Source organism: Balaenoptera borealis, assembly GCF_965194805.1.
Source record: "Balaenoptera borealis genome assembly, chromosome: 1".
NCBI lineage: Eukaryota > Metazoa > Chordata > Mammalia > Artiodactyla > Balaenopteridae > Balaenoptera > Balaenoptera borealis.
This window is the reverse complement of record NC_138860.1, coordinates 48441135-48466067: the sequence shown is the minus strand read 5'-3', so window position 1 is coordinate 48466067 and position 24933 is coordinate 48441135. Positions and strand designations below refer to the sequence as shown.

General features: G+C 42.5%; 1 protein-coding gene across 2 annotated transcripts in view; it reads left to right on the top strand.

Moving 5' to 3' along the window:
* Window positions 1–7436, top strand: part of RGSL1 (regulator of G protein signaling like 1) — a 65873-nt gene extending 58437 nt beyond the window's left edge. For both annotated transcript variants that reach the window (XM_082382534.1, XM_082382535.1), the window contains 4 exons: window positions 518–689; window positions 3497–3635; window positions 3879–4003; window positions 6497–7436. In XM_082382534.1, the coding sequence (XP_082238660.1) occupies window positions 518–689; window positions 3497–3635; window positions 3879–4003; window positions 6497–6692 (632 nt within the window). In that variant the 3' untranslated portion in view covers window positions 6693–7436. The remainder of the gene's footprint in view (window positions 1–517; window positions 690–3496; window positions 3636–3878; window positions 4004–6496) is intronic.
* Window positions 7437–24933: the final 17497 nt, after the last annotated feature.

The window sequence follows — 24933 nt, the reverse complement described above, 5'->3', positions numbered from 1 at the left end:
TATGCTTTTCTTTACCCATTTCTGTCACTTTCCTACTCCGTTTCTTTAATAAACTTTACTTTTTGTTTTAGCTTTTATTTTGCGCTGTTTTCCTAGTTTACTTCTAAATTACTTCCCTGATAAACCTTGAATAAGCATTATCAGAACCACACACTCCATTCTGAAAGTCACATATGCTGTTTCTGCAGAAATGTTAGGGATTAACCTAACTACTGTGTTGATTATACTTCTATTAGTCAAGCACCAGGAAAACACCTTTCAGTACTCAGCTGATTTTTTTTTTTTTTTTTTTTTTTGGTACGTATGCTGTCATACTAATCTGAGCAAAAGGCTTTTTAACAGCGTTTCAAATCTAAGTGAAAGGTTGCGCCCAGTGGTAGGAAACCACTATTTCAAAAAGCCCAAAGGTGGGTCCACAGTTTCCTTTTTTCATTTTGGTCATGCCCAGGTGGAAGGCTTCAGGCTTAAGAGTGACTTGATCAAACTAGATGTTAATTCCTTTCTCTTTCTCTCTCAGATTTCTCCACATCACCAAACATATCAGGACTCCCAATCACAAATCCCAACATCCAGAGCGCAGATCACGAGAATGGAGACATAATCCTTATGAAGCGCCGGATATTTGGCCACAGGATTATTACTGTCAACTTTGCCATCAATGATTTATATTTCTTTTCTGAGATGGAAAAGTAAGTTTCCTATCTCTCTTTCGCCTCATGGCTTTCTATACTTAGTTCCTCCCAGCAAAGACTGGAGTGGCCTGGAAGTGATACAGGGATTTCAGCTCTGCCAGGCAGGAGTCTCCACCTGAAAATCTCACTGAATGCTGTCCCTGTATCCATGTCCACCATTTTTTCCTTTGGATCCTAAAAGCTCCTTAGTATTCTGCAGTTCCCAATATTGAAATGCACTTACTTATACCCAGGAAGTAGAGCAATTTTCTTCCTATTATTTATTAATACGATAGAAGTCCTCTTATGTCACACCACTGAGCCAATAGTTCTTTAGTTAAAGCAAGGAATTATAATAATAAAAATTGTGTGTGTATATGTATGCATGACATTAAACAGATATTTTTAAGTTAAAACATATTAACGTACATTCACACACCTGTCAAACTTGAAGTAAAGCCAAAACCATTCCACTAATTGGAGGTCCACATATTTTTCTTGTGTAAACCATACCTAAAATGCTATCTACTATTTCTAATTTCTTCTCTCCTTATGGTGGAGGGAGAAACTATAGTTACTGAAAAGCCATTTAATCCTTCTGGATTTTTATACTTGTTTTTACAATGTTTTAAATTGCCTTGCCACACCTATCTAACTCAGTAGCAATTTTTTTAAGGAACTCGCCTTTATTGGAACATCCCAAAGCATTCAAGTTTGTTTTCACAGAAACAACAAATTCCTTTTCTTTTCACGTTCATAGTTTGTCAATTTTCATAAATTACAAATTAAAGTAACAACAGGCAAAAATATTTGGGAAGAGATGAATAACTCTCAGTAAATATTTGCCTCAATTAGTTACAGAAAAGTGAGAGAGTTCATGAAAAGGTACCACCAGTGTGTATGCTGGGTGTGCCATCCAGATCAGGCAATGTGTTCTTCAGACATGCAGGGCAGCTGGTAACTCTGCACACAGGTTAGGAGTGTTTGGTTAAGAGATCTTCCATGGTACCCTAAGGAAGGATTTAGCTCAGTTCCACAAATGTTTAGTGATTGTTTATTGTTTCTTAGGCACTGGATTTAGCATTGCAAATATAAAAAACCAGCTAAGACATGTTCTCTATTCTCCAAGATCCCACAGACCAATGGGGATGGTAGACAAAACACACAAATGAAAGTTAGGAAGTAGGATGACAGTTGTCAAGTCAAGCCCAGGAAGTATATTTAGACAACTGAGTGCTTAGGAATGGTTTCTTAGGAGACAGGTCACCTAAGCTGAACTTTGAAGAATGAATAGGGGTTAGTGAGATTTTTTTTTTAAAGTGTGCAAGGGGCAGGCGAGTGAGAAGCAGAAAAAAGTACCAGAGTGAACAGCCCTTTCTGCCACTGCTCCAATTCCTGTCACCATCATCTCTGCTTTCTCATTTGCTCTCTACAAACTGTTCTCTGCACAGCCGCCAGAGCAGCCTTTTCTCAGTGTAAACCACATTATATCCCTCTCCTGCTTAAAGTGTGCCAGCAGCTTCCCATTACCGCTGGGATAAAGTCCAAACCTCCTCTCATTGCCTAAAGGGCTCTACATGAGCAGGCCCTGCCTGCATCTCAGAGCTCACCTCGTGCTACTCGCCACTTGCCCCATGCTCTAGCTATGAGGGTCTCCAGTCTGTCCCACTCGTGCCCCATGAGCTGGTGCCTGCCTCAGAGCCTTTGCACTTGCTCCCCTCTCTGTGGGAAGAAGCCCCTGCCCTCAAGTCTTCAGATGACTGTCTTTTTCTTTCTCATTGTTCGAGTTTCAGTGCCCACCCCCTTCCCAAATCACTCATCCTCTTTTGTTGTCTTCATAGCACTCTACTGCGTACTGAATTATTCATCTATTCACTTATATGTCTTCTTCCTCTCGTTGATTATGAGCTCCTGGAAAGCAGGACTTTGTTTACTGTGTTCAGTGCCGAATCCCTGCTCCTGGAATGCCGCCTGCACAGAGTAAAACCATAATAAATGTCCGCTGATCAAATATATGAATAGACATGCAAAACAGGCTTTTAATGGGAAACCCTTGGTACTCCACTCTTAGGAAGATTTTAAATGGTTAAGATTTAAAATGGCCTGAGAGAAGTACATTGTGTATTTAAGATAAGGTATAACTGACAGATATTTTGGTTAGTAAATGAACATGTTGCTAGGAGACAAAGTAGAATGGTGGTTGCTGGGGGTTAGGGGAAGGGAGGAATGGGAGTTAGTGTTCAATGGGTATGGAGTTTTAGTTTGGGAAGATGAAAAAGTTCTGGAGATGGATGATGATGATGACTGCACAATTTATGTGGATGTACTTAATGCCACTGACCTCTACACTTAACAGTGATTAAACTGGTAAATTTTATGTTATGCATATCTTACTACAATAAAAAAATTTTAAGAAAAGGAATATGTTGCTTCAGAAAGTGGTGGTAATTGTGAGAGGGTCAGCACAGGAGGGGAAAGAAAGAGCAAGATAGCCCTTAGCCCTTGAAATAGTCGGAGGCACAACTGATGAAGGGGCCAGGATGTGGGTAAAGAAGGGAGGATGGGATAAATAAAGGAGTTTATGGTGAAGAAATACACTTGAAGAAGCACTTAGCATATCATCTGACATGTGGTAGGTGCTCAGTTAGTATTTGCCGATGGATGAATTATGATTGAATGAACGAAGTCACAACCTGGCCCAGGACTGGCTCTTTTGTTTTTAGGCCAGAAATAGGTCTGAGCCAGCCACCCTATTTAGTCTTTCATTTTCTCCTTGAAAGACTAAATTGATTTAGTCTGATTTCCTCTTTACTACCTCTTTTTAGATTTAATGGTTTGGTGAGTTCAGCTCATGTGCTACAAGTCAACCGGGCATACAACGAGAATGACGTGATCTTAATGAAGTCCAAAATTAACATCATCCTAAAGCTCTACCTGCATTCAGAGGTCCCTCCAAGGCTGAGGGTAAGGGGGAACCCCACTCCTCTCTGGCCTTTTGCCAAGAAGCATTTCCCCCACAAGAACCCTGAAAGCTAATTGTAAGGCACCTCCTAAGTCCGGGTCAACCAGATGTCCTTTACCTAGCAGCCCCATGAAAAACTTCTGCCTTCTGGGGAGGAGGTGGTCTTGAAAGTTCTGGGGGGCCAAAAGTGTTTTTCTTCCTTCCCTGGAGCCTCTGCCAGTGACAGGCTCCCACTCTGTGGGTAGGTAAACATCTCTGAGTCCCAGAAGGATGCCATCCTTGCTACCATTGCAGAGGGCCACCTAGATCGGAGCATCTTCCACGGGGCTATCATGGCTCTCTTCCCCGTCATTATGTACTTCTGGAAAAGGTAACTATCTCCCTTCACCTGAGGACCATGAAGTCAGGAAAGCACATTTGACTTTCTGGAGACTTTTCTGTCTGCTTCTAGCCCTCTGTTTCAGTTTCCAGTTTCATGGGAACTCAGATGGTGTAGTCTTATGGTCTTATGCTGTTCACCCACTCTGTCCCTCACATTCTCACACTGAACACTGAATCAGAGAGTAAAAGGCCATGTAAGACTGGAGATCAGGATGCCTAACTCCCACCTCTCCCCTAGGTTTTCTTAGGTGTAGGTTCCTCACCTAAGGATGAGGATAGACCACAGCTACTTGGGAGAAATTCTGTCAAGACTAACACAACTGTACTTGGGCTTAAGGAGCTTCACAGAGGCAGTAATCAGAAAACCTTTGCTCTATTAGGCTCAGATCCCATGATTATCACTAGGGCCACAGTTGCTAGATATTTCCATTTTCAAAAGGAGTTAGACAGTCAGATTTGCATGCCATATCTCCCAAGATTAAAGTGGCAAATATGGCAATTAACTCAAGACAAAAACATGGTGAGGAAGCTGTGAAGGACAAAACACAAACATAAAACAAACAAAATTTAAAAAATAAATAAATATAATAAAAATAAAACAAACAAAATGGCTGCACAACAGATGCAACCTGAGGCCCACTGGTTCCAAACCTACCTGTCAAGGTTTGGGCTGAGAGACTAGCCCAGATCTTCCCAGCCGGTTATTGACTCCTTTGATCTACTCCAGCTCCAGCTCATACCATACACGTAGTGACTGGCAGTGCCCTGGGTGATAGTGACCAGAGGACAGCTGGCTGAAATGTTCCCAGACCAGGCTAATTTGGACATTTAGATTATTATGTGATTCTGGCCCTTAGGGATTCCCCTCTCCTACAAAAGAAAATGTTGCTTCATTAAAATAGAAGTGTAAAGGTTGCTTACCCATAACCAACCTTTGGTTTAAAATAGCTAATAAATTATTTAATGTAAAATGTTTTAAAAATATAAAATTTTTAAAATGTAAAACTTTAAAAATTTTAATGTAAAATTTTTAAAAAATATAAAAATCTAAGATCAAGATCATCAGTCTAGACTTTTGTTTTATTTATTTATTTTTGTGGCAGTGCCATGCAGCATGCGGGATCTTAGTTCCCCAACCAGGGATCGAACCCGTGCTCCCTGCAGTGGAAGCACAGTCTTAACCAGTGGACCGCCAGGGAAGTCCCCAGTTTAGCCTTTTGAACACCAGTTGTTACCTAGCACTTAATTCTAGACTTGATTCTGGTTCTCCGAACCAGGACTCAATGGAAACTCATCCTGAAATTTTCTGGAGGTTCAGAAGCCCCTGAGAAATACACACTGCTCCCGGCTGGAGTCAGTGCTCAGCTCTCCCTCAGACCTACTGAGGAGTATAGCGGTGCAGGCTTTGAATCCCTAATCCTCATGCAGCTGGTTCTTTACTTCCCTTCCTGTATACTTATAAAAAGTTTCATATTGTGCAAACCCTGTCCATGCATATTATCTAAGATGAACCTCTCAGCAACACTGTGAGCTGGGTGGGGCAAAGTATTATTATCCCTATTTTATAGATGAGGAAACCTCGGTTCAGAGTGATTAAGGGACTTGCCTAGGATCACTTGGTAAGTAGTAAAACCAGGATTAGAAACGAGGTCTCTTGGTCTCTTAAGCACCCTAAAGAATGCATTTGTGGCACATTGCATGGCTCATAATGAGAGGGAGACCCAGTTCAGTAAGTGGAATGAGAGAAACCAACTGTAAATGAACAGAGTACCCCCTCAGTGAGGAGGAGGGAGGGTGGAACTCAAGACACCAGAGCCAAAGCAGGATAGAAAATAAATCCAGTCTTAGCCAAGACTGACCTCCAAGTGGTCCCATCCAAGGGCAGGCTGAGGGCTAGCAAAGGGTTAGAGGCCAGGGAGGAAAAGATGGGGAGTGTCACAGGGCTTCTAGGGAGTGAGAGTTCCCAGGTTGCAGTGAGTCTGCATGAGGAACCAGGGTCTACTCCAGGGAAGGGGCTGTTAGGAATGAGGTGAGGGGATCATGGCCCTCAGTTAAGGGACAGGATGGAAACCAAGGATCTGGTCCCTAGAGGAGGCCAGTCAGACACTCTGGCTGCACCAGGTGGGATCAGATAGTGATCTCATCTCCTAGTCCAAGGCTGAAGCGAGCACCCCAGCAGTTAGCCCCGCCCAGGCCTGAGTGCTGCACATTCTTTACAGACTCCATTCACTGGTGGTTCCAGAAGGAAGTCCCAGCGTACTGCCCAGGCCAGACCCTCACTGGAGCCAGGCCTGGACAAAGAAGAGGCCTCAGATGAAGGGCCTCTGACAGGCAGCACTCTGAGGCCAATGGCTCTACTCCGCTCTGTTGGACACCCCCCTCTCTGTGCAGACTGGTCCTGACCCCATTCCCCGGTGCTCAGTGGTCCAGCCCTTTCAGCTAGTGGGTTTCTCCCTGTGACCAGAAGCCATTTTTCTCACAGGTTTTGTTCCTGGAAGGCAATCCGCTCTTACGTCCAGCACAGGGGCCAGAAGTTCAAGGACGAAATAGTTTCTCCTAAACCTGTGTACAAGTACCCTCCTTGGAGTGGAGGTAAGCTCCACCATGACCCACAGCCCCATTCTCTAGCAGACGAGACTCACAGAGGGAAGAGAGAGGTCCGGAAGGACCAGCTGTAAGACTTCACAGAAGGTGTTTGCTGGAGGGGTGACCATCTCATTAACTTGGCCCCCAGAGAAGCATTAACGCATACTTTATCTGTGGCTATCAGTGCTAGCAAAAGGGTACCCCACCCATGCATTGCTCCTTGGCAGTACCTCCCAGGATGCAGGTCACAGACTCCGTGGGGGGTAGATGGAGGTGGCAAGCTGCTTTACTGCTGTTGATGAAGCCTCCTGCTCCAACTGTCTCCATTCAACCCTATCATTTGAAAAGCATCTATTGTATAGTGTTAAGTGAGAAGATGAAAAAACTGGATGTAGAGTGTGATTTTAGTGTGGTAAATATATATAAATCATTATGTATGTATGTAATTTTTATGAAACATGGGAAGGAACTTAGAAATAAAGTATTAATGAATTATCTCTGGGTAGTGTGATTATGAGATGTTTATGCACTTAGTATTAACATACATATATTACTAATATATTTATAAATAAATATATACATATATATGTTTCCTTAACACAGAGCAGTTAAACTCAGCCCCTTTCCTGATACCTGCGCTGAGATCAGTACTTGAGCAAAAAAAAGGGAATTTTAAAGAGAGGGAGGAGGAGGGTGCACAGGGAAGTGCCTGATGAGGGCAAGGCTGGATGTCTCTGCAGTGGAAATTTGGGGGAACCAAAGACAACAGGTCTGTGAATCTGGGAACAGTACCAGCATCAGAACAAAATATGGAGATAGGACAAGAATCTTAAAAACAGCAGCTAACTGTCCCGTGATGGAGCTGAGCGTTCTGTTGTTTCAGCTCAAACCTACCCCATTCTCGTGTCCATTTCCCCGGATACTCACCCCTGCCCCCCATCCCAGCCCTCACAAGCAAGCACCCCACCCCCTGCTTGGAGTGCAAAGGGCCCTTGAGACCTCAATCCATCTCTGGCTGGCCCGAATGGTAGGGGAAGCAAGGCTGGCTGGCTGTAGAGTGTCCTGCCCCTCTAAGAGGGTCCTCACCTTCGTTTGAAACAGATCACCTACCTTTTTGGCTGCAGCCACCCCAAGGGTCGATGAACATTGTTCATTATCCTTGTCTCAGCCTTGTGGAATGTCACATCAGCAGGCGGAAATCAGCAATCTATTTAGTATATGGGGCAGAATGTCCCTGTGGGTGCAAGGGCTTATTTAGGATGCCGGTAGGTGTAGGGGAAGAAGGGAGTAGTAAGAGGAAAAGGAGGGGGAGGAGGGCAGGCAGGGCGGGCAAATGATATTCACTCAGAGGAGCCAGCAAATGTCCCTTAGTACCTGCCCCAGAGCTTCCAGCCTTTGGCTCATTTCCTCCTGCTGAGCTCCAGGGACGTAGATCCCCAAATCTTTCCTGGTGTCTGAAGTTGGAAGAGGGCAGCAGGGTGTCCTGAGCTAAGGGGTCAGGCCACTTAGGTTCTCAGCCTGGAGTGTCATGGTGTGGGACTGAGGGACCTTGACCATCTTGCTTCCCCTCTCTCAGACTCATACCCCTTATCTCAGATACCAAGGTTTGGATTTACATAATGTTCTAACACTAACATCCTATAATTCAAAGAATGTTAAACAGGGGCTTTCTTGCTTACTTACAAAGATTTATCTTGTTGGGTGTCACTGTAAGGGTTTTTAATGAGCCCCCTTCTACCTTCCCCAGGAGACCACGCTGTCTTAAGATTCACCTTGCTCAGAGGTATTGAGTGGTTGTGACCTCAACTCTGGGATGCAGCAGGAAGCCCAGTCCAAAACTGTGAGTTGGAGTTGGAACCCCACTGATATCAAAAGTCTACTACTCAATTAGAGGGTGACTGGACGGCCGGCTCGGCCAGTCTCCTTACTGACCATGAGGAGACCGACACCTCCAAAATATGAAGTGACTCTGCCACTCACAAGAGATGGGGTGAAAACTGGGTCTCCTGGCCATCCTTCGGGGCTCTGTGCACAACTCCCATTTGAATAATCGTGTCTTCCTGATTATGGCCCCTGATAGAGCCCTTTGAAGGGGGGCGTGCCTTAAGCTTCTCTGTATCTCTCCTGGCTCCTCGGCCTATTTCCAGGTGTGGTGTATGACCTTTAATGAGACAATCGTAACATCCGCTGGTTACTTCTTCCTCCCACTGAGAGCGCCCACTGGCTGGAACAGGACCTCCGTCCCACACCTCCTACTTCCCAGATGCTCCTGCTACTGACCTTCTTATCCTTGTAATAAACACTATGGCCCTAGCTTCACATTTTGGGGTCCTTGTTATATCCTTTTTCTTCCCCATCTTCAGCCTCAAGGAGTCAATCCCACTCCCAAGCACTAAACCTGCCTCTGTTTCTGCATGGTCTCTCCCAACTAGCGTTTCCTGTCTATCCCAATTATCAGCATCTATTTCTAGGTTGGGGGATACTGCTTCTCTGCCTCTCGAAGGCACGAGATGCCAGCTTGCCCCGTCTGCTTGTTTGTATATGTCCACTCATTGCTTAATGGCGGGGAGGCCACTATAGAACATTGCCCGTGATCTGTAAGATCCAAACAGCCCTAAAGTCTTGTGATTCTAGTGTTCATCTGGCAGATTAATCTCCTTATTTTACTTCCTTGGGTCTATGAGGTTGGCAACATGACCTCTGCATCCAGATGAAATGTCTCCTAGGACAAAAAAAAAAAATTGCAGCATATAAACCAGGCCTCCTGAATGTCCCTGGGGCATTACTGCTTCCCCTTCCCTCTCCCAACTCCTTCCCTAGAGGCATTCCCTGGAAGCTGTCCTGGGCTGACCCTCCAGTGAGCAACTGTGCCATGAGTGCTGATGCATTTTTTTCTCTGTATTTGTCTTTAGCTTCATCTAGCATCCTTACCCAGTCAAGACATGCTCTCTCCGCCATGCAGTTGTGTCCTGTCCCAGGGTAGGCATGAGACAGAATTCCTCTTCTTCAGTGCAGAGTTGCTTTGTCCAAGTGTATGATGGGAGATGGGGGAGAAACTTCCCTGAGACCTAGCTCCATATCCTGACACCCCTTGGCATACAGAACCAAGAAGCCTCTTGAGCTTGCTGTTTCTCAAGAGGCGTCTAGTCAGGGTAGCGAAGGAAGGGCTTTTCTGTGCGTTAGTGTCCCTCTCCATCAAGACAGCCACTTTGAAGAAATTGGAGCCCCTGACCCACCTCCCAGTAGAATGCTATTGTCGGGGGAAGTGTCCTGGATGATCTTTTATTGCTAGCTTCCCTTATACTGCAGTCCTTCAGGGTAAGATGAATAAGATGGGAAAGAAGAGCTATTCTTCTGCTTGCCAGGATATTGGCAATAAGGTTGCAAAGGATATGAGACTGTCAAAATCTGATTTAGCCTAATCCACTTCTGTACAAGCATCAGAGTGGGACTGATGCTAAGTTAGGGATATAGGAGAATCCCCAGGGGGTCGTGGAAACAGTGCCAAAAGGCTACTTGAAGGTCAAGGTTATAGACAGCAGGCTCTATGAATGGCAGGCCTGGTTTCTCACCAGCCATCCCACCTTCTCAGACTTGCTGCAAGTCCAACAGGGGCTTGGAGCTGCCCAGGCATTATTTGCCAGTGCTGGTGCCTGGAAGACAAGCAACTTGGGAGCTCTTTGCACAGAAGGGCAATGCATTGCTTCACAGTTACAAGTTCTTGAGGAAGAAGATGAGAATAAGAATGAGGGGGCCCTGTCCTGAAAGCAAAGGGTTTGAGCTTTGGCCGTCGCCATACTTAGAGGGGATGACAGCAACCAACCAGTAGAGAATACAATGCCATTTACCTCAATGCCATTGTGATAACTGGCCACTCTTCTCCCTTCCTTCAGGCCAAAATTACCCAGCACCCAAAAGGAGAAGAAGTAATCAAGTCAGACCCCCCAACAGAGGCACATCATCTCTCAGGCCTCCTCCCACTGACAGAACTTTTTCTGGTCAGAAATGAAATGCCCTGAAGCCATATGCCCTGGGAAGATCAAAGGGGTGGTAGCCCAGACCTGGCAGGAACAGACTGCAGTGGCTAAGATGTGGGCGGAGAGCACGAACAGAAGCACCTCTGCCCCCACTGATCCCAGAGGTTCTATCAGAGATGGTCTTTCCATGGTGGGTGTGTAACAGAACACCTACGCTTGGGGTCAGGACACCTGGGTTCTAGTCTCACTCTGCAGCTGCATGGCCTTGAGCAAATCCCTGACTCAAGGTTGTTGAAGAGTCCCAGGAGAACTGTATGTAGATGGCATTAAACACCCTAGGAAGCAAGGTACTGTTTTTATTGGATGGGATCTTTTATTGCTAGGATCCCCTCATTTGGACGATGACTCACACCCATTGTCTCAGCAAATCCTCACAACCCTGTGAGTAACCATGTCTGAAATCATTTATTTTTAAATAGATGAAGAACTGATACACAGAGATGGTAAATGACTTTCCCAAGATCACTAGGTAGTAAATGGCAGGGTCTGGACTCGAACATACCACTTCTGATTCTTTGGCCAGTTCTCATTGCATGGTCACCATCTACACAACTCTTCACACAAAAGGAATAGTTCTTCCCTGGAATTCTGTCCATTTGCCAATTAATAGATAGAGAGACTCGGGAAAATGTTTGACCTAAAAACCAAATTATTGCCATCATTTTAAAGTGACTTGGCCCATTTTCTGCCCTTTGAAGAAAATCGGGAGTAAAATGACAGTCAGAATATCCTAAACAAGCCCTCCACTTGGCTCATTGATTCCATGGTTTGCAGGACGACGAGAGACTAGAAAGCTTATTGGAGAATCCTTTCCAATTTCCAGACAAAGTTTCCTGCTATGCGGATGTCCTTTATTTCCTAGACTTTTCTCAAGATGATAAGTGTTGAGATGTCTGGACAGGGCTCACAAACACCCGGGACTGTGGAATCATCTGGGTGGGGCTGTGCCTGTGACAGGTCCAGGAAGACTGAAGGCAGACATGACTAGGGGAGGTCTGGATGTAGGCAAGGTATGGGGAGCCTCTCAGGCACGGACAAGGTCCGGCGAAGCAAGCATTCAGCATAAGGGGGGCCCAGAGGAAGGGAGTAAGGCTTCCTCCCCTAACAGGGCCAGGGCTCCAGAAAAAGACTTCAATTAACAGAAGCAGCAGAAGGCATGAGACAGAATTACAGTTCCTAAAAATCAGGCAAGAAACTAAGGCAACATTCCAGGAAAAGAATGGAGAAGAGCCCTATTACTGGAATTGAGGTGCCAGGAATGAGCTTGGTCAAAAAGGAACAAGAGTTGGAGCGTGGAACTGGAGAGGATGTCAGGCCAGCAACAAGGTGACGGACGAGGATCTAGTAAAATACCGGGTCAGGGTCATTGCCTACCTACCCTCGCAGTGGACTGAGGCAAGGCTGAATCTACAGACTGGCAATAGGTGGGTCCCACTGAAGGAAGAGAAAGATTGTTCAGTGGACTCATTCGAAACTGTGATCTTTGCCCGTTTCTTAATTCTCTCTCTCTGTGCGCTCACCCAGGGGTGTATTCATGCACAGGTATGCAAGCACACGCAAGCATATTATTTAAAAGGCCTCACGACACTTATGAGGACCACTCTGAGTAGAAAAAAATTCTGCTCTTTTATTGAGTCTTGCTGATTGCTTCCCACAGTTTCTTATGCTGTCACTTCAGAGATCCCAGATCTAGCATGTTCTAACACCAGAACTCGGTGAGTGTTCCAAAGTCAATCACCTATAGGATGCAGGCAAGTAATGTAAGCTAGTAAAGTAACCCCTGAGAGATAACAAGGGATGGTAGAGACTGTGATGAGCTGGAGAATACAGCTCAGAGGGTCAGCGACAGTCAGCTCTAGCCGGCCAACCCAGTGCTGCCAGAGCTGCTTACTTGAAAAAAAAAAAAAAAATGAAAGAAAGAAAAGGAAGGAGGAAGAGAAGGAGGTAGGGAGGGAGAGAAGAAGGAGGGAGGGAGGGAGAAAAAAGGGAAAGAAGAAAAAGGAAAAAGAACAAAGAACAAGATGTTTAGAATTTTTCTAACACATTCAGGTCAAACAAAACTTGGCTGTGGGTGAGCTTGGTCCACAGCCCAACAAGTTGCGGTCTTTGCTTTAAGCTATTTCTTTCCCTGTGAAATTGTGTTTGGGTCCTGGGTCATCTTAGACAGAATGGAGGAAGAGACGTCCTGACAATGGACCCAAAGGGGCCACAGACAGACCTTTAAGGAAAGGGCCAAGAAAGAAGAACCAGGTAAGGAAGCTGGTCTACTCTAGTCCCTTGTATTCATTTTCTGTTGCTACCATAATGAATGAGCAGAAACTTAAGTGCTTAAAACAACATCAAAGTACTGTCTTACAGTTCGGTAGGTGAGAAGTCTGACCTGGGACTCATTGGGCTAACGTCAAGGTGTGCAGGACTACATTCCTTTCTGGAAGCTCTAGGGGTGGATCCGTTTCCTTGCTCGTTTAGGTTGTTAGGAGAATCCAGTCCCTGTGGTTGGAGACTGAGGTCTTGTTACCTTGCTGGCTGTTGGCCTTTCTTTGCCTGGTTGAAAAAGCCTCCGCTCCTTAGTGGCAGACACAAGACCATTGACAACTCGACCGCGGGCTAGGTTTCCACGTTTATTTCTTGCCTCTCCCCCTTATGGACTTCATCCTCCAGCCACACCATTGTCTAAAATGCCCTTCCCTTTCTTCTCCACTGGGCAGTAAGAAACATCACAGTGGTGATGTCTTCTGGTTATCCCCTCTCTCTCACCCTTCTGTTTCTGCAACATGTTTTTCCCCCTTTTTGGAGATACCTATTCGTGTATGTGCCTCACCTACTAGACTGTATACTTTTATAGGGCAGAGACCATTTCCTATTGTTCTTCATACCTCCAACACCTAGCACAGTAATGCATGTAATAGTTGCCCCACAGATACACAATGAATGCATGAGTAAACGAACTGTGCCTGGCGCTGGGAATGGAGTGGAGAAAACAGAATACACAGCTCGTGGCTGCCCTGACCTTACAGCCAGTTACGCCAACCTCACAGGCCATTAGAGTAGATGGTGCTGTTGACCAGAAAATCAAATCAGTAACCAATACAATTGTGACGAGCCCAATAAAGAAGAAATAGCAAATTTTCCTTATGAAACATTTTTATACTCCAATAATGCTTTATGCTTTCAGAACTTTCTGTTTTTTAAGGAAGCTCACGTAACCCATTCAGACTAAAGGGTGACAGAAAGAGGCAGAGGAAAACAGAGCAAGAGAGCCCAAGAGAGATCTGCCTTCCACGTTCAGGAGCCTTTTCAGTTTTGTGTGCCTGGGAGTGATATAAATCGCTTCTCTTTCTACAGCAAGTGTGTCCCTCATTTTGAATGCCTCCAAATGATCCAGGTGTCACTGCAGAAGAGAGGCGGCTCTTGTGTGCAGCACCTCAGGGGGCCAGTCCTCACCCCTACACCTCAACCAGCACTGCATATCATTAGCCAGAATAAAAGACGTCCATGTTCACAATCGTGGGCCTCCCATACTCTCATTAAAGGGCACAGGGAAACAGTACGTTGCTCCCTAGGGGGCTCCTAAGGTCACTTCCAATTCAAGAGCTTAGTGGAAATACTACTCCCCATCCTGGATCAAGACCAGGGGCCAGCCAGCGTTGTCCAGAGGCTCAGGAACATGGGCCCTCCCCTGACCAACAGAGTTCCTTCAGAGCTCCCGCTTTTCCCTGAAGCAGACTGGTTTTAAATCCTCTCTCCACTCCTGAGTAACTTTGTAATCATGAGCAAATTACTTAACGTCACTGAGTCCCGATCTCGACACCCTTGTGTGTGAAACAGAGGTGATAAGGTCTACCTCACAGGGCTGTCTGGAGACTAACTTGAAGTCTGGCAGGCCAAGTGCACGCCATGGGGCCAGGAACAGAGCTGGGGGCAGGGACATTAGTTGCTGCCCCTCTTTCCACCTTGTCCCCTAACTTCTCAGAACATGAAGAAACTGATTGACCGGGAGTGGTATACTGGAAGTGCTAAATCCTGAGAAAATTCTGAATGCACTTCCTCCAACAAGATACATGGTCTGTGGGGGGTTGAGTGGCCAGGAATCCACAGGTCCATTTAATTCCTGATGTATATGTAGTCGTTTGGAGGATTTCTATATGTTATATATTTACTATTAATAGGAGGTAAAAAGATTTCCTCCTGTGCCCATGGATTTCCTCCATGCACACCCGGAGCCCCTAGCCGATACTTCAAAATATTTGTGACCCTTTATTGAGCGCTTAACTATGTGACAGCTGGGATAGGAATTGTAAGCCTTATTTCACAGGTGAGCTAATGCACATGTAGAGAGGGCAGGTCTCTTCTAGCTTCTTGCTTACATGATTTCTAAGGAGAAGCCAGATATAAATCTTATCTTTGCCCCTTTATAGGTAAGGTGTTTTATTCCTCTGGCTTCTTTCAAGATTTTTTCTTTGATATTCTGCAGTTTGAATATGATATGCCTAAGTGTAGTCTTTTGGTAGATATTCTTCTGGATGTTCTCTTAGTTTCCTGGATCTGTGGTTTGGGAAATTCTCAGACATTATTTCTCCAAATATTTATTTTGTTCCTTATTTTTCTGGTTTTCCCATTATTTGCATGTTATATCTTCTGTGTTGTCTCACAGTTCTTGGATATTCTGTTCTTTTTTTTTCCAGTCTTTTTCTCTTTACCCTTCAGTTTTGGAAGTTTCTATTGACAAATCCTCAAGCTCAGAAATTCTTTCCTCAGCCATGTCCAGTCTACTAATGAGCCCATCAAAGGCATTTTTCATTTGTTAGTCGTTTTTATCTCTTCCACTTCATTTTGATCCTTTCCTAGAAATTCCATCTCTCTGCTTACATTACTCATCTGATCTTGAATGTTGGCTGCTTTCTCCAGTAGAGCCCTTAGCATATTAATCATAGTGTTTTTAGAGTCATGGCCTGATGATTCCACCATCCCTGCCCTATCTGGGTCTGGTTGTGATGCTTGCTCTGTCTCTTCAAATTGCTTTTTTTGCTTTTTAGTATGCCAGGTAACTTTTTGTTTAAAGCTAGACATGATGTACTCATTAAAAGGAATGTGGTAAATAGGTCTTTTGTAAGGTAGTGGTGAGGTGCGAAAGGAGGGTTGAGTATCTTATAGTCTTATGATTAAGTCCTAAGCTTTTAGTAAGCCTGTGCTGCTGAGCTGTCAACTTTACAAGTGCTTCTTAGGTTTTCCTTTTCTTCACCCCTTTAGGTGGTACAAGATGACCAGAGGGGCCTGGAGTTGGGTATTTGCCTTCTTCCACATGGAAGGCTAGAGAGGACCACAGTTGAGTATTTCCCTTTCCCCACACGGAAACCAAGGGAAGCTGAAGTTGGCTATTTCCCTTCCCGGACATTGGTTAGACTCTGATAAAACCCCAGTGTGTTAGGCCTGTTAAAATAGTTTCTTTTTCAGAATGCTCTGGTGTATTTCAAAATGGTTACTTTCCCCCCCCTCCTCCCTCTGCGGCAAATCCAAAGGGATTTTTCTCTAATCTTTTCTCTAATCTCTAATCTCTAATCTCTAATCTTTACTGTGAGAGCCTGGTTTTTACCTCCTGGAGGTAAAACTCACAAAAGTGTGAGCCCTCACCACCCCTTTTAGCAGCCAGTCTCCCTGGAGTTTTTATCTCTCAGACTTGTCCACACTGAGCCTCCAGCAATTTGTTAGTTACAGTTTAGGTTTTCCTGCTCCTTTACTGGTTCTCACTGAGGTGGGTTTCTGTTCTGGAAGTTGTGATTCTCTGTATTCGCCTCTCTCTGTCTCTGTAGTTTGGGGAGTAGTAGTTTGTCCTGTGACTTCATTTCTCTGACAGATCCAAAAAGAGTTGTTGATTTTTCAGTTCAGCTTTTTACTTACTGTTAGGACAGAGTGATGACTTCGAAGCTCCTAATGTGTTGGATCGGAAGCCTGACGTTTCCAGGAGATTTTTTTTAAAGCTTAGGCCTGGGCCCCACCAAGGTTCTGACTTGATTGGTCTAGGATGGGGCCCAAAAGATTCTAACATACATGCAGTTTCAAGAACGACGGATAGGTGCCATATACACTTTACTGCTGAAGGAGAGAGGTAGATAATGAGCACAGAGGGCTCTCTCCTCTGATCACCCTATTCAAATTTCACTTATCCTCCCTAACTTGCAACCCCTTACTCTGCCTTACTTTTATCCCTGGTCATTATCACCTTCTAGTGTGCTGTATCTTTATTAATGCTTAATTCCATCTTCCACCTCTCTAATTCCCCACGAGGATAGAGATCTTTGGCTGGTTTGTTTCCTGTAGTATTTCCAGTGCTTTAATCACTGAAGATAGCAAAGCACTGTTCTCTCCATGACTCATGGGGAAAAATTGCCTACTTCCTGGACCGCTGGCCACTGAGGCTTTACCATGAAAGAAATACAAACCTACCTTGCTTAAGTCACTTTCATTTGGTCTTTATTAAAAGAGCTACTAAGTAAAATCTTACTTGATTATCTCAATTTTACAAAATCACAAAACAAAATCCCACCTAATACTCCAGGAGAGGAGAGAATTTTCAAGAGTGAAAGAAAATGAAAATCTCTAAGTCAATAGTTCTCACTGCTGGGGTTCATCCCTTCTGCAGACATGAAATCACTTCAGGATTCCTGTGTTAAATTTCCATAGGCTTCTATTAGGGCTAAAGATACTGATGGGCACATACTAATCTTTAAAAACGATAAAAATAAATATTATTAACATCTAATCCTGTTAATGTTTCTCTAGAGCCTCAGAAAATCCAATCCCCCTGTTTTTTCCACCCAGTTCTCTCCATTTCTTATTAGCCTCTCTTGTCCTTAAGCTAAGCAAACAGGCAATAAAGCAATTAAAGCATGACTTCACTCTTTTTTCCCTTGATATTTCTGTTTCCTGTAATAGGAGAAGAGAGAAGGAGGATAAAACATTTGCTGCAAGCCTGTCATGAGCTAGGTGATTAACAAGAGCAGCAACTGATATTAAGTGCCTACTATATGCCAGGCACTGTGCTGGGCATGTTGGCAATCCTGAGAGCCCCACAGAAAGGAAAAGGGAAAATTGGATTTCCCAAGGTCTCCTCTGGTGGGAGGTTCTGCTGCACTTTACACAAAGTATGTTGAAACCCCACTGTCCTAAAGTGGAGGTGAGTGGAGAATGGGAAGAGTCTGCCCTTGGAATCAGCTCCAAGACTTACCTCTCTCCCAGGCTGCAGCAGGAACCTTCCAAAAATCAATTCCAGTGAATTTAAGAAGCATCTCCTATGCACCTATAACGTGCCAGGCACTGTACCAGGCTCTGGGGAAACAGGTATACACGCCACCCACTACTGAATACAGCACATGGGGTAGAGCTGTTGCCTTAACTGTGTGCAAGCTGACACCAAGAAAGTTTCATCTGGAAACTGAAACTTCAGAGGGAGCTGGGCTTGTGGGAGGAACCACAGAGTGTGAGCCCACGAGCCTGACTCTATTACTTCTTGGATGTTCCACAGGCCAGGGGAAGTTAGGGACCTAAAATCTGCTTGTCTTATGGGCAGATGTCTAGAAATAATTTGAGAGATACCAGAAAGCATCCTAATGTCCTTCCCTACCTCCCGCCATGACACCTGCAATCACACCTTTCAACTGTATTTTATTTGGGCTTTAGAGCCTCTGCATTCATTGAGAGACCCATATTAATATAACAGAGCCCCCTAGGGGCGGGAGGATCAACTAAACACAACAGATTTTATCAAGCCACCTATTCAGTGCCAAGCACAATGAACAAGAAAAAAAATCTTAACCTTCTAGATGCTTGTATTTTAAAGAAAGGTTTATAATGAGATAATTATAACTCAGTGAGATATTACACTCATAGAAGCATTTACTTCTCCATTCAGTAAAAATGTATTGAAATTTGCTTTGTTCCAGGCACTGTACTAGGTATCAGAGATGGAATAAAAGGCTGAAGAAGACAGACAACATCACTGCTGTCATGGAGCTTATGTTCTCATCATCATGAGGAAGAAGTACAAATTTTTTTTAATGTGGAAAAACTGATAATTTCAGATAACGTTCAGATAGTGCTCTGGTGTCATCAAAAATAATGACAGCTGTGAACAACTTTGGATTAGGAAGGCCTATCAAAGTACGGACATTTATTTTCAAACATAAAGCAATTGAGAAAATAATAAAGTTATAAACAATTTGCCAGTCTCAAATCATATACCTTCCTCAACTTTTAAAAATATTATTTTAAAGTAAATACAAAAGAGAATACTATCTTTCACATCCTGTATTAATATTGGGCTTCCTTTTAGTTATTTATTTTTAAATTTTTATTGGGGTATAATTGATTTACAATGTTGTGTTAGTTTCAGGTGTACAGCAAAGTGAATCTGTTATACAAATACATATATCCACTCTTTTTTTAGGTTCTTTTCCCATATAGGCCATTACAGAGTACTGAGTAGAGTTCCCTGTGCTATACAGGTAGGTCCTTATTAGTTATCTATTTTATATATAGTAGTGTGTATGTGTCAATTCCAATCTTCCAATTTATCCCTCCCCATCCCCCTTACCCCTCGGTAACCGTGGAGTTTATTTTCTACATCTGTAACTCTATTTCGGTTTTGTAGGTAAGTTCATTAGTAGCCTTTTTTAGATTCCACATATAAGCAACATAATACTATATTTGTCTTTCTCTGTCTGATTTCACTCAGTACGAGAATCTCTAGGTCTACCCATGTTGCTGCAAATGGCATTATTTCTTTTTATGGCTGAGTAATATTTCATTGTATATATGTACCACATCTTCCTTGTCCATCCCTCTGTTGATGGACATTTAGGTTTCTTCCATGTCCTGGCTATTGTGAATAGTGCTGCAATGAACAATGGGGTGCATTAATCCTTTCGAACTATGGTCCTTTCGGGATATATGCCCAGGAGTGGGATTGCTGGATCATATGGTAGCTCAATTTTCAGTTTTTTAAGGAACCTCCATACTGTTCTCCATAGTGGCTGTACCAGTTTGCATTCCCACCAATAGCATAGGAGGGTTCCCTTTTCTCCACACCCTCTCCAGTATTTATTGTTTGTAGATTTTTTGATGATGGCCATTATGACCAGTGTGAGGTGATACCTCATTGTAGTTTTGATTTGCACTTCTCTAATGATTAGTGATGTGAGCATCTTTTTGTGTCTTTTTTAACTATCTGTATGTCTTCTTTGGTGAAATGTCTATTTAGATCTTCCACCCATTTTTTGATTGGGTTGTTTGTTTTTTTGATATTCACCTGCATGAGCTGTTTGTATATTTTGGAGATTAATCCTTTGTCAGTTGCTTCATTTGCAAATATATTCTCCCATTCTGAATGTTTTCTTTTCATTTTGTTTATGGTTTCCTTTGCTGTACAAAAGCTTTTAAATATAATTAGGTCCCATTTGTTTATTTTTGTTTTTATTTTCATTAATATAGGAGGTGGATTGAAAAAGATCTTGCTGCGATTTATGTCAGAGAGTGTTCTCCCTATGTTTTCCTCTAAAAGTTTTATAGTATCTGACCTTACACTTAGGTGTTTAATCCCTTTTGAGTTTATTTTTGAGTATGATGTTAGCGTGTGTTCGAATTTCATTCTTTTACATGTAGATGCCCAGTTTTCACAGCACCACTTATTGAAGAGACTGTCTTTTCTCCATTATATATTCTTGCCTCCTTTGTCATACATTAGGTGACCATAAGTACATGGGTTTATCTCTGGACTTTCTATCCCGTTCCATTGTTCTATATTTCTGTTTTTGTGCCAGTACCATACTGTTTTGATGACTGTAGCTTTGTAGTATAGGCTGAAAGCGGGGAACCTGATTCCTCCACCTCCGTTTTTCTTTTTCAAGATTGCTTTGGTTATTCATGGTCTTTTGTGTTTCCACATAAATTGTAAAACTTTTTTGTTCTTATTCTGTGAAAAAATACCATTGTAATTTGATAGGGATTGCATTGAATCTGTAGTATAGTCATTTTCACAATATTGATTCTTCCCATCCAAGAACATGGTATATCTCTCCATCTGTTTGTGTAATCTTTGATTTCTTTCATCAGAGTTTCATAGTTTTCTGAGTATAGCTGTTTTGCCTCCATAGGTAGGTTTATTCCTCTAGGTATTTTATTCTTTTTTGATGCAATGGTAAATGGGATTGTTTCCTTAATCTCTTTTTCTGATCTTTCGTTGTTAGTGTATAGGAATGCAAGAGACTTCTGTGCATTAATGTTGTATCCTGCAACTTTACCAAATACATTGATGAGCTCTAGTCATTTTTTGGTAGCATCTTTAGGATTTTCTATGTATAGTGTCATGTCATCTGCAAACAGTGACAGTTTAACTTCTTTTCAAATTTGGATCCCTTTCATTTCTTTTTCTTCCCTGATAGCTGTGGCTATGACTTCCAAAACTATGTTGAATAAAAGTGGCAAGAGAGGACACCCTTGTCTTGTTCCTGATCTTAGAGGAAATGTTTCACCTTTTTGCCATTGACTATGATGTTAGCTGTAGGTTTGTTGTATATGGCCTTTATTATGTTGAGATAGGTTCCCTCTATGCCCACCTTCTGGAGAGTTTTTATCATAAACGGGTGTTGAACTTTGTTGAAAGGTTTTTCTGCAGCTATTGAGATGATCATATGGTTTTTATTCCTCAATTTGTTAATGTGATGTATCACATTGATTTATTTGTGTATATTGAAGAATCCTTGTATCTTGGGGATAAATCTCACTTGATCATGGTGTATGATCCTTTTAATGTGTTGTTGGATTCAGTTTGCTAGTATTTTGTTGAGGATTTTTGCATCTATGCTCAAAGTAATATTGGCCTGTAATTTTGTGTGTGTGTGATATCTTTCTCTGGTTTTAGTATCAGGGTGAGGGTAACCTCATAGAATGAGCTTGGGAGTGTTCCTTCCTCTGCAATTTTTTAGAAGAGTTTCAGAAGGGTAGGTATTAGCTCTTCTCTAAATGTTTGATAGAATTCGCCTGTGAAGCCATCTGGTCATGGACTTTTGTTTGTTGGAAGATTTTTAATCACAGTTTCAATTTCAGTACTTCTGACTGGTCTGCTCATATTTTCTATTTCTTCCTGGTTCAGTCTTGGAAGGTTGTATCTTTCTAAGAATTTGTCTGTTTCTTCTAGGTTGTCCATTTTATTGGCATATAGTTGCTTGTAGTAATCTCTTATGATCCTTTGTATTTCTATGGTGTCCATTGTAACTTCTCCTTTTTTATTTCTAATTTTATTGATTTGAATCCTCTCCCTTTTCTTTCTTGATGAGTCTGGCTAAAGGTTTATCAATTTTATTTATCTTTGCAAAGAACCAGCTTTTAGTTTCATTGATCTTTGTTATTGTTTTCTTTGTCTCTATTTCATTTATTTCTGCTCTGATCTTTATGATTCCTCTCCTTCTACTAACTTTGGGGTTTGTTTGTTCTTCTTTCTCTAGTTGCTTTAGGTGTAAGGACAGGTTGTTTATTTGAGCTTTTTCTTGATTCTTGAGGTAAGATTGTATTGCTATAAACTTCCCTCTTAGAACTGCTTTTGCGGCATCCCATAGGTTTTGGATCATCGTGTTTTCGTTGTCATTTGTCTCTAGGTATTTTTTGATTTCCTCTTTGATTTCTTCAGTGATCCATTGATTATTTAGTAACATGTTGTTTAGCCTACATGTGTTTGTGTTTTTTTACAGTTTTTTTCCTGTAATTGATTTCTAAACTCATAGCATTGTGGCCAGAAAAAAATACTTCATATGACTTCAATTTTCTTCAATGTACTGAGGCTTGATTTGTGACCCAAGATGTGATCTATCTTGGATAATGTTCCGTGTGCACTTGAGAAGAAAGTGTATTCTGCTGCCTTCAGATGGAATGTCCTATAAACATCAATTAAGTCTATCTGGTCTAATGTTTCATTTAAGGCTTGTGTTTCCTTATTAATTTTCTGTCTGGATGATCTATCCATTGGTGTAAGTGGGGTGTTAAAGTCCCCCACTATTATTGTGTTACTGTTGATTTCCCATTTTATGGCTGTTAACATTTGCCTTATATATTGAGGTGCACCTATGTTGGGTGCATATATATTTACAATTGTTATGTCTTCTTCTTGGATTGATCCCTTGATCATTATGTAGTGTCCTTTCTTGCTTTTTGTAACAGTCTTTATTTTAAAGTCTATTTTGTCTGATATGAGTATTGCTACTCCAGCTTTCTTTTGATTTCCATTTGCATGGAATATGTTTCTTCATCCCCTCACTTTCAGTTTGTAAGCATCCCTAGGTTTGAAGTGGGTCTCTTGTAGACAGCATATATACGAGTCTTGTTTTTGTATCCATTCAGCTAGCCTATGTCTTTGGTTGGAGCACTTAATCCATTTACATTTAAGGTAATTGTCGATATATATGTTCCTCTTGCCAATTTCTTAATTATTTTGGGTTTGCTTTTGTAGGTCTTTTTCTTCTCTTGTGTTTCTTGCCTTGAGAAGTTCCTTTAGCATTTGTTGTAAAGCTGGTTTGGTGGTGCCGAACTCTCTTAGCTTTTGCTTGTCTGTAAAGCTTTTGATTTCTCTGTCAAATCTGAATGAGATCCTTGCTGGGTCAAGTATTCTTGGTTGTAGGTTTTTCCCTTTCATCACTTTAAATATATCATGCCACTCCCTTGTGGCCTGCATGGTTTCTGCTGAAAAACTGGCTGATAACCTTATGGGGATTCCCTTTTATATTATTTGTTGCTTTTCCCTTGCTGCTTTTAATATTTTTTCTTGTATTTAATTTTTGTTAGTTTGATTATTATGTGTCTCAGTGTGTTTCTCCTTGGGTTTACCCTGTGTGGGACTCTCTGTGCTTCCTGGACTTGGGTGACTATTTCCTTTCCCATGTTAAGGAAGTTTTCAACTATGATCTCTTCTAATATCTTCTCAGACCCTTTTTCTTTCTCTTCTTATGGGATCCCTATAATTCAAATATTGGTGTGTTTAATGTGGTCCCAGAGGTCTCTGAGACTCATCCTCATTTCTTTTCAATCTTTTTTCTGTATTCTGTTCCATGGCAGTGATTTCCAGCATTCTATCTTCCAACTCACTTATCTGTTCTTCAGCCTCAGTTATTCTGCTATTGATTCCTTCTAGTGTATTTTTCATTTCATTTACTGTATTGTTCATCACTGTCTGTTTGTTCTTTAGTTCTTCTAGGTCCTTGTTAAACATTTCTTGTATCTTCTCAATCTGTGCCTCCATTCTATTTCTGAGATCGTGAATCATCTTTACTATCATTACTCTGAATTATTTTTCAGGTAGATTGCCTATATCCTCTTCATTTAATTGGTCTTGTAGGTTTTTACCTTGCTCCTTCATCTGCAACATATTCCTCTGTCATATCATTTTGGCTAACTTACTGTATTTGTGGTCTCCTTTCCTCAGGCTGCAGCGTCATAGTTCCAATTGCTTCTGGTGTCTGCCCCCTGGTGGGTGAGTTTGGCCCAGGGGCTTGCATATCCTTCCTGGTGGGAGGGATTGGTGCATGCACTCTGGTGGGTGGAGCTGGGTCTTGTCCCTCTGGTGGGCAGGGCCATGTCAAGGTGTGTTTTTGGGGATGTCTGTCAGTTTAGTATGACTTTAGGCAACCTGTCTACTGATGGGTGGGACTGTGTTCCTGTCTTGCTGGTTGTTTGGCCTGAGGTGTCCAGCACTGGAGCTTGCAGGCTGTTGGGTGGAGCTGGGTCTTGGTGCCAAGACGGACACCTCCAGGAGAGCTCATGCTGAGTAATATTCCCTGGGGCCAGGAATTCTGTGTCGGTCCAGCGGCCACGACTTGGCGCTTCCACCACGAGGGTTCAGGTTCAACCACCAGCCAGGAAAACAAGGCCCTCCAAGCCATGCAGTGCAGCCAAAAAACAAAAAAAGAGAGAAAGAAAACAGACAAATAGACAAACAAAAAAACCAAGACAAACAATAAAAACAAAACTAACAAAAACAAAAAAAGACAAAAACAACAAAAAAAGCAAAGAAAACCAAAAATAAACACACAAAAAGGACAACAAAAAAACAGAAAACAAAAACAAAAAAAGAGCAAAAACAAAAAATAAAAATAGAAAAATTAAAAATGTATTTTAAAATTAAATAAATAAATAAGTAAAATTTAAAAATTAAAACAACAACAATAAAACAAGTCAAAACAAAAAAAATTCCCTGGGGCCTCTACTATCAGTGTCCTTGCCCCCATAGTGAGCCACAGCCAACCCCTGCCTCCCC